Source organism: Melozone crissalis, unplaced genomic scaffold, assembly GCF_028551555.1.
Source record: "Melozone crissalis strain CALT ecotype California unplaced genomic scaffold, PUWL_Pcris_2 ptg000086l_1, whole genome shotgun sequence".
Classification (NCBI taxonomy): domain Eukaryota; kingdom Metazoa; phylum Chordata; class Aves; order Passeriformes; family Passerellidae; genus Melozone; species Melozone crissalis.
In genome coordinates, this window is record NW_026535863.1 from 735,275 (window position 1) to 745,351 (window position 10,077).

The 10,077-nt window shown below is 58.9% G+C and overlaps 1 protein-coding gene across 1 annotated transcript; it reads right to left on the minus strand.

Annotated features, from left to right (window-relative positions):
* Positions 1-290: 290 nt before the first annotated feature.
* LAD1 (ladinin 1) lies at positions 291-9,766 on the minus strand. Its single transcript, XM_054290672.1, has 10 exons — positions 9,729-9,766; positions 6,450-6,590; positions 4,758-5,235; positions 4,192-4,326; positions 3,441-3,490; positions 2,648-2,720; positions 2,124-2,255; positions 1,756-1,845; positions 651-728; positions 291-334 (listed from the first exon to the last, which is right to left on the minus strand). The coding sequence occupies exons 1-10, from the start codon at positions 9,764-9,766 to the stop codon at positions 326-328; spliced, it is 1,224 nt and encodes a 407-aa protein (XP_054146647.1). The 3' UTR covers positions 291-325.
* Between the last annotated feature and the right edge of the window lie 311 nt (positions 9,767-10,077).

Sequence of the window (10,077 nt, forward strand, 5' to 3'; positions counted from 1 at the left end):
GCAGCTCTGGGGCACAGGCAGAGATCAGCAACAGAACAGCAAAATGTGCTGGGCAAACAAGGCAGGAGTTTGCCTTCAGCATCTGTGGGGAGCCTGCAGGCCTGGACAGACCCACAGACAGGCAGTGATGGGGACTGGGGGCACAGGGAGACTCTTCAAGGCTTCTTCCTTCCCATCCCACAAGCAGAGGACCCCATGCCCTGGGCTGCACCCACACATGGCACAGGGGACTCGTGGCAGTGGCTGCTGGACGGTTGGGTAGGGCTGGGCTTTGATCTTTGGAGCAAACCAGTTTTTCCCAGATGGTCTGATAGCACAGCTGGTGTTACTGCAACTGCAAAACAAAGTGGGAACCACTGAGGCTGTGCCTGAGGCTGCAACCCCCCCCAGAGCAGCTGCTTTCACCAGGACAGTGGCTGAGCCCAGCAGGGGATGGGGCAGGCAGGGATCCCCTAAACCCCATGACAGCCCCTTCCCTTCTCCTCCCAGACCAGAGTCCTCCTCTCCCTCACAGATGCCTCCAGTTGTCCCCTCCTGCTGACTTCCCAAAGTCACAGGGTCCTGATTCCCCCACGTCACCTCTCCCTGTATATCTGGCTCTGCCTCTGCCTCAGATGATGCACCAGGTTCCAGAGCAGCTCCACAATTACCTTGGTGTCTCCAGAGGTGTCCCCAGGCTGCTTTATCCAGACATCTCGCTTTGCCAGGCTGTTGATTCTCCGGATTTCCTGCAAACAGAAGAGTCAGAAGTGACAGGAGAAGTTTTCCCCAAGCATCTTGTGCAGCATTGTCTTGGTGTGACTGTACCCAGACCTTGAAGCACACAGTGTCTAGGTGAAACCAGCCAGCTTTGGGATCCTTCCTGCACCTGGGAGACCCTCAGAGCCAAGGGCAGCTCCAGCCACAGAAGTGGAGCAGGTGCTTTTGAAGGAGAACTGACCAAGGACTTGCAGGCTTTCCCCAGGAGTCACCCCAGGAGCAAACCCTTTGCTGGTACAGACATGTCTGGGCAGTGCTGATCTCCCAGCCCAGCCTGGACCCACCTTCCCTGGCTGCAGGGCTGGGCTGGAGCTGCCCCTCCTGGGCTGCCACGAGCAGGGGCCAAAGCCCTCCCTGCTGTGAGCAGAGAGCCCTGCCCAGGAGCTGCTGAGCCCCTCCTTTCCAGGAACACCAAACAACCAAAGGCTCTCTTGTCCCTCTCCTGCACGGTGGCCAAGTGGTGACCTCTGAGTCCCCTTGGCTGGACACCTGGCACCCACAGCCACAAGACCCCCTCATTTTGGGGGGCTGGTTTGAAGTGGGGGCGCAGATGATTCCAGACCCCTCAAGACCCTCAGAGCTGAGGGGCTGAGCACACAGCTCCTCTCCCACTGGCCCCAGGCAGAGCTGCTCATCCAGACACAGGAGATGGATGGCAGAGATGGGATCCTGCTGGGGGCAGGGTCAGGTACCCCTGTGTGTTCTGGGACATGCACCCAGCTGGCTCCTCTCCCTCCTCAACCTCAAGGGCTGGAATCAGCTGTCCTGGGAATTTTGGGCTCACAGTCAGGACGCAGCAACAAGGAGAGCCCTGATATCTCATTGTGGTGGCCCTGCAGCTCCGACACCTCGAACCTGGCCAAACTGCTCCCAAACCCTTTAATAGGTTCAGCCAAGGGTTCATCCACCCTTCAACACCACCCCAAGGCATAGCACCATGTCCTGTGAGCCTGCCTGCTCTCAGGGCTCTCACTTGAAGCTGACACAAGCTGCTACCTTGCCATTCTCCTCCTTGGCAGGCTCCTGAGCTCGGCTGATCCACAGATTAATGCGGGATGTCACCGACCCTGGGATCTTGAGGCTGTCCTGAGGCACAGAGAGGGACACCGGGGTTACAGCAGTGGCTCTGCCTGCACGAATGTAACCCGGCCCGGTCCGCAGGGCCCAGCCCACACACTGGCTCCATCCCAGCTCCCCAGATTCCAGCGCTCGGCAAGAACCCACACAGCGCCGGGACAGCCCTGGCACCGGCTCTTCCATCCCTGCCGCAGCCTGCCAGGCCAAGCCTGGATCGGGAGAGGGGAAATTGGCCCCAGAGCGGAGCCTGCCCCGCTCAGAGCGCTCCGGGCCCGCTCCGGCCTCACCTTCCTGGGAGCCGCCGGCTCGGCCTTGGCCGGAGCGCTGCGCTCGAAGAAGTTGCGCTTGCTCGCCACGCCCTCCGAGGAGAGCAGGCGGCTCTTCTGGGCCGGCACGGAGGATTTCACCCCCTCCGAGCGCTGCGAGAGAGAGAGAGGGGCGTCAGCGGGGCTGTATGCCGCGGTGAAAAGGAAAGTCCAGCTTCCGGCTCATACCCTGAGCCCTTGGGGTCCGGTCCTGCTGGCCATCCCCAGCTCAGCCTTGTGCACTGCTCCCCTCAACGGACCACAGCACCCCCAGAGCCTCTCCACAGTGCATCTCCTCCCTGCAGGGCCATGCTGCAGCATCCCCAGACCCCTGCAAGGGTCCCTGCTCCTAAAACCCTGAGGCCAATCCCTTTTCCTGCCTTTCCACCTCCTTCACCCCCATCAGCTCTGTACTTGGTGCAGCTCAGGCCCTCCCTCCCCACTGGGCTCCAGGCCACCCCTCTCTGTCTCCCACCCCTCCTGGCTCTGCTGAGGGCCCTCAGTACCTGCACAGCTGAGTTGTACTTTTCCAGCTTCTCCCCAATGGTGCTGTTGCTGCCTGGGATCCTCAGACTCGCACTGGGGAACAAGAGGGAAGAGTTGAAACAGCCCCCCCAGGATGTCCTGGGATCAGCCCATGGTCCTGGGGCAGCAGGAGGAGGCCCCATCCCACCCAGCACTCCTGCATCTGTCAGGTGCACCAGGCAGCCCAGTCCTGCTGGTGACTGAGCTCTCTGGGTGTCACTGCCTTTCCAGGGCCACACTCAACACCAAAACACCTCAGAGCTCCTCAGCCTGCCCTGGGTTCAGCCCTGCCAGCCCTGAATGCATCACCCCCAATGTCAGTGTGGCTCTGCATACACCTGCCCACAGAGGGGGGAAGGATCCCCTGATCTGGTCACCAAAGCCAGGTCAGGCTGCTCATGGAGCTGTTTTGATGTCCCCATGGATGGGACCTGTGCACACAAGCACCAACGTGGAGCTCTATGACCCCAGAGAAGTGGGGGCTTGCTGGGGGATATTGGAGCAACCTGGCACAGTGGAGGATGTTCCTGCCCATGGCAGGGGCTGGAGTGAGATCTGCAGGGTCCCTTGGAATCCAAACCATTCTGTGGTTCCAGGATCTCATTCAGATGCAAGATGCACTTGGACATTGTCCTGTCCCCTGCCACTCCACAGGGCTGGGGACCAATGTCCAGCAGATCTGAGCCAGGACCCAGCACCTCCTCCTGCCTGGGAAAACAAAGGATGGCCATTCCTGCCCAGCAGGACCAAAGCAACACGACAAGAGGTGCTGACCTCCTTGTGAGAGGGCTTTGGCTCTCTTCTTTCTGCTTCTTGGAGATGATCTGGAAGAGACAAGGAGAGGAGATCCTGCAGTGAACTTTGCTTATCCAAGATAAACATGGGAGGCACTATCTTACTGATCTCCCCCAGGAAAGCTCCATTTGCACCCACACCAGAGCTTATCTCATATCAAAGCTCCCCAGACCATAGACACTTTATGGTGATAACAGTTTTATTTCCAGTAAAGCCTCATGGAAGTCAATCAAGTGTAGCCAGTCAGCCCTGACTCACAGCAGGGATGATCTTGACAGTTCTAGGCTTTCCCAGCCTCTCCAATCACTTCATTCCAGAGATCTCTTTTGAAATGAAATATATTCTCAGACTGTAACATGGGATGAGAGGGAGGATAGATGCTATTTTTATCCTGTGCTTTCACATAAGACTGGAAAGGCTTGGAAGAGGGATGGCAATTCCTGTGGCTCTGGAAATTCTGAGGACAATGAGTTCCCTGTTTTCTCATCACTTCCCATAAGTTTTCTGGCCAGCACAAGATGGATGAACTGGACATGTTCATCCTCATGGAGAAGGAAAACAGGGGGAAGATGGAAGCAGGACTGCAGTGCCCAGACCAAGGGGGAGTTTTGAGCACACTTCTGGGAACAGGTTCTGCCCACATAATCCAGAGGCCACAGCAATCCTTCCTTCCCCCCATCCTCCTCTGCCTCACTGGAATCCTTTCCCCGCCTGCTTCAGCTCTTCTTACCCTGAAGGAGACGGTTCTGGGGCTGGCCCGTCGGATGGAGGTGACGTGGGTTGGAGAAGGCTCTGGCTTTTCTTCAGCTTCATCCTGGGGAGGGGACAGCTGGATTACCTGCTTTGAGGGGTTCCTGGATGGCTGCTGAGGAAAAAGGAGACTTCAGATGCATCCCTGCAGAGCCTGCAGGGAGGACTGAGGTCCAGGAGTGGGACAGTCAGGGCAGGAACTGGGTTGGAGGCCAGAGTTCGAGAACAAAACCCTCCAAACCTTTCCTGTCTCCGTTGGACATACAGAGTCCCCAACAGCCCTTCAGTGTCCCCATGATGGCAATCAGCAGGACTTGCTGGAGAAGGTGATCAGGACAGCACAGACCAGGGAGGGGAAGGAGGTGGTGGGACCCTGTTCACCACCTCGTGCTTTGCAGCTCTCCGAAAATCCTTCCTCAAAATCCATCAGGTCCCGTTTCCCTCCTGGTACTTTTGGGCTGTGTTTTTCTCTGGTTCTCCCAGCACCCAGGGAAGGTGCGAACCTCTCCCCCCCCGAGGCCTGGTGCCCCATCCATTCCTGCTTACCTGCTGCTCTGCAGATGAGGCCACCGCTGAGCTTTTCTCTTCTGCGCTGCGGTTCCCCACCCTGGTGAGGATCTTCACCTCCCGGAGCCGGCAGCTCCCCACCTCTGGTGGCTCCTTTACCTCCTTCCTCTGCTCCCCCCGAGCAGCCTGCACTCCCTGCTCTGTGTCCTGGAGCCGTGCCCTCAGCACCACCTTCCTCTCGGGGGCTGGCTCCGGGTTCCTGTCCCGGGCCAGGTCCCCCCTGCCCCCGGGCGCCTCCTCTGCAGCGCGGCCGCTCTGCTGCCTCCCGCGGGGCTGTGCCTCTGTCTGCGGGCAGCTCTCGGCCACCCCCGCCTCCTTCTGCTCCTTCTCCTGCCGCAGCTTTTCGGACACGGATGGGAGGCACCTCGTCCTTCTCCCTTCCTGTGTCTTCAGCACCTCTGAGAGCTTTCGCTCCTCCCCGTCCTCCGGAGACTGCGGCTTCACCAGGGACGAAGGTCTAGAGACAGGGACAACATGGGATGACAACCTCAGCACTGGGACTAGAGGGGTGCATTTCGTGCTGCAAGTGAGGCAAAAGGCTCTGCAGAGGAAATAAAAATCCCACAAACATCTTGGAGTCCTCCCTGCAGACCACGCTTGCAGCCACTCTCATCCCCATCACACCAGCTCGGCTGTCTGAGAAAAAGTTTGGATTAAAATTCTTTTTTTTCCTTTCTGTCATAGAGATGAAGCATTTCTGCAGCCTCATCCCAGGACACCAGGACCCACCAAGTCCTGTGCCAAGGAGATCCAGGCTCAGGGCAGTGTGCTGGGTCTGCTGCTGGATAAGAATTGGCTGTGACTCTTCACTGGACTAGGAAAAATCCCACCAACTTCAAGTGGGAAGTGTTGGCTGGAAGCCAATCTGTTCTGGCAGGTCCACCCACAGTCCCACAACCTGTGAAAAGCTGTTTCCCCTCCTTCCCCCAGACAAACAGGCACAAGGCCTGGGAAGGGGCAGGAGGACACCTGGCAGGCTGTGTCTGCACACTCCCAGCACTGGGGAGGAGATGGGATAACATCTGCCCTCCTCCTGAATTGCAATCACCACATGGCCAGCCTGTGTCAGCACCTTGTCCTTCCCAGCTGGTTCATTTTAGTCATTCCCCATATCCAGCCCAAGTGTCCCAACTCCATCCTGTGAAACACAGGAACACCTCTGGAGTGGGAGCATCACTGTGGACACAAACCACATAAACACTGGACACTCCCAGGACCAATTTAGAGAGTAGGTCAGGTTGTGTAAGGGCAGCCTGGTCCCAGAGTACCTCCAAACCCCAGCTCCCTGCAGCCAGGGACTTTGGCAGCACCAGTGGAAAGCCCTTGGCTCAGATCCCCACTTCAGGAAAGGAGCCACAGCGTCACTGTGAGGTCCAGAGGGGCAGCACAGCCAGCCAGGCTCTGCCTGCTCTGCTGCCCTGCACAGCTGGGCACCTCTCACCTGCTGCAGATCCCCCTGTAGGCCCACCCTGAGCCTGGCCCTGGCACCAGCCCTCCCTCACTCCAGTCCCTGTGCCATGGGGAACCCACCCGAGGTGCCCTCCTTGTGCCCCCCTTGTGCCCATCCGTCCTCCCCAGGGCTGTGAGCTCTGCCCACAGCTCAGCCCTCCCTCAGCAGCTGCCAGGGCCCGGGGTCAGGAGCCAGGCCAGTGCCAGCAGGGCCCCACAGACCTGCTGGAGGCTGGGCTGGTGTCCTTGGCAGGGCTGGCAGGTTCCTCCTCTGTGGAGGTGGATGACAGCAGGTTCCGGTGCCTTCGGCGGCGCTCTCTTTGCTGCTCTTCCTCATCCTCCAGGGTCCTCTGCCTGGCCAGGCTGTTTGGGAGGAAACACAAAGACATGGGGAGGCTGCATCCTGCATGGGCACCCTGAAGCCCTGGTGCCAGACAAGAAAGGAACTGCTACATCCTGGGCAAGGCCAAGGGCTGGCAGAAGTCACCTTGCTGGAGGAGAGCAGGGCCAGCACAAGCCAAGCGCCCCAAAGGGCTCTCACTCCACCCAGCTGATGCAGGCCCTTCCCAAAGCAAGCACTTGACTTCCCAGCTCCCATTTTCTCCTGCTGGAGGGAGCACTCATTTCAAAGGAGTCCCTACATTAAGCAAACCTTGCAGGGGAAGGATATTGAACCTGTAACTCAGCCAGACCAGGACCCTTGAGCTACCACACAGACCTCAACCACACAAACTGGAAGGGTAACCACTATGGCGCAAGATATTAGGCCAAAACCAAGATGTGGTGATGGCAATTTAATTTTTATAGAGCAAAAAGCCTCAGATGCAAAATCTCAGAGGCTGAAGGCAACTGCTGAGAGGCTCTGCCTGGGGATGGGGCTGGCAGGGCTCCACTCCCCTGCATGTGCCTGGACTGGGAATTGTTTATAATCACAGACTGAGACAAAAAGATGAGGTTTGGAATCATCTTTGAGCATTTTATTTTGCACAATGTGGGTTGGGTTTTACTAGTTTTGGTTTTTGTTTTGTTTTAATAAAATGCCACTTGGAATAAAAAGTTGTCCAGAAAACACCAGCTCTGCCATCCTTTCTCTGTGCCAAAGCTGCCCACCCTCTGTGCTGGTGCATGAAATGTGCTGGAAAATATTTTTATTGGCTGATGGAGCTTTTCAGAGCCTGGTTCTCCCCCAGCACGAGCCCTCAATCAGCCACAAACACTGCAGGGCACCCAGGGGAGCCTCCCTGCCCAGGTCCGTGCCAGGAGCTCGGCCCAGCTCAGCCTTTGCCACCAATTTGACTTTTAGTGAAAGTCAGAGGGGCAGGGCCGCATTGCGAGCGGGGACTCGCGGCTGGTTCCGAGTTACTCAGTAATCCCAGCCGGTCATAAATTAATCCGCTTTACCCCCCGCGAGTGCTCGGTGCGGCTTCTGCTCCTCCTGCCGGGGCGGGCGGGAGCGGCGGGGCAGCGGAGCGCGGAGGGGGCGAGCACAGGGACAGGGCTGGGGACAGGGACAGGGCTGGGGACAGGGACAGGGCAGGACAGGGCTGGAGACAGGGACAGGGCTGGGGACAGGGACAGGGCAGGACAGGGCTGGAGACAGGGCTGGGACAGGGACAGGGCTGGGGACAGGGACAGGGCTGGGGACAGGGCAGTGTGGGCTGGGGACAGGGCTGCCCTGCCCTGCCCTTCCCTCCACTGGCCCCGCAGCCGAACAGCCCCAGCAGCAATCGGACCCAGGCTGGGGAGCTCCGGGCGGGCTCTGATGCCTGCTCAGCACCGGGACGGACGGGGCTGGCGAAGGCTGGGACAGCCCAGGGAGCATCCCCCTGGATGGGATGTGCTCAGGGAGCATCCCCTGGATGGGACAGCCCGGCCGTGCTCGCACAGCCCCGGCGCTCCCGGGCACATCCCAGCCCGCACATCCCAGCCGCAGATTCCCGGGGAGGGGACACAGATCCCGGCGCTCTGCACTCCTGTCCCTCAAGCAGTGACCTCACGGAGCATTAATGCTGAGCTAAATCCTCACAACGACCAGGAACTTCTTTGATTTTACACAGCCTCCTTCCAAGTGAAAATGGGATTTTCCTGCCTTGAATTACCGTGGCTCCTTCTGAGGCAGCACAAAACCTGGCACTATCCACAGGCAGCTCCTCGTTATTTGTAATTAAGTGATCCACCCATCAGGCTATGGATTCACTCTGCCAATCTTTCTCTCCTCTTTTCAAAGATGGATTTATTTTTCGCTGTCTTACCTTTTTTAACTGAAAGAGATGAGTAAAAAACTTTGGCAAGTGTCCCTGCCTTGTCCTCTCCTGCCCTGTCAATGATTAGTGCAGAGGTTTCTGACATTTCTGCTGTTTCAGTGCTGCCTCATCTCAGGAGAGCTCAGGAAATGCCTCCCGGGCTTGGGGAGCACACGGTGCGCAGGACCCAGCTGGGCTGGGGTTGGGGCAGGTCTGGCTCAGGGGAGATGGATCAGGACAGGGCTGGAGGGGCCTCTGGATCTGTCCCACTCACGCCAGAGGCAGCTGAGAGCTGGTGGCCTCTGAGCAGAGGGGTCTCAACTAAGATAAGGAAGTTTTTCACACTGAGAGTGGGCAGGCCCTGGCACTCAGGGCACTCACAGCAGCTGTGGCTGCCTCTGGATCCCTGGCAGTGTCCAAGGCCAGACTGGACAGGGCTTGGAGCAGCCTGGGACAGTGGAAGGTGTCCCTGCCATGGCAGGGGTGGGACTGGATGAGCTTTAAGGTCCTTCCCACCCAAACCAGTCTGGGATTCTGTGGACTCCCCTTCTTATATCTGGTACTGAGGTTTGCAATTAAGTCTCAGAGCCATAGCATCCATTTGGGCCAGGGTTCCTGCTCTGTTTGAGTTTCCATCCCAACCCCAGGCTGCCCTGGGGTCTGCAGGGGGTCAGGGCTGATCCCACCTCGCTCCAGCCTCGTGTGAGAGCCTGACCCAGCCCAGGGTGCCCAGGAGCCTCCCCTGCTCTGGAGCACTCTTTGGGGAGCCGAGGGAGCTGGTGGTGCTGCAGGGATTGCTCAGGGATTGCTCAGTGCCGCTGAATCAGGGCTGGCTCAGCACAGGAGGGGCTGCAGACTCCGCAGGCAGAGCAGGACTCACACCCGGGGGCTGCATGGGCATGGAGGGAGGCAAACACCCCCAGGCAGCTCAGAGCAAGGCTGGAGGCACGGCCCAGATGGTCTGTTCCCCAAAGAAAGGCAAACCAGACCCAAAATGTATCCAGCATGGCGCGAGAACGCTTATCCAGGTAATTCTCCTCTGCCTGGCCCAGCTTCCCCAGGCAGCAGAAACAAAAACGCCTCTGATCTTGCCCAGCCACAAGGAACTCCAGCAGCGCCGAGCTCTCCGTGGGGCTGGCATTCACCTCTGCAAACAGCAAACACCCCCAGGGCAGCTGCCCCCTCCTCCCATCCTCCCCAAGCCCCTGGCTACCCTCACCCCTCCTTAAAGGGTTAAGCATTGATCCCCAGCACTCACCTGGAGAGATCGGACCAGTTCCTCCTGCTGAAGGACATCGCTGCTGGCCGGGAGTTCAGAGAGGCCCCAGAAGCTGAGCGGGCATCCAGGCCCAGGGAGCCGGGGCTCGGCGCTGCCCGGAGACTGTGCTCTGAGGAGGGAGGGACGGAGGGAGGGAGGAACTCCCTGCAAGGTTATTTCCCTGTGCACCTTCACCCTCCCTGCCTGCTCCCACCAGCCGCATCACATGGTTCCTTATCTACCTGGCACAGGCAGGGCTGTGATTTGTGTGCCAGCGGCCCAGGGCCGCCCTGCCCAGCAGTGCCCTCCTCGCTGCCAGGCCCGGGACCCGCGGCTCGGGCCATGCACG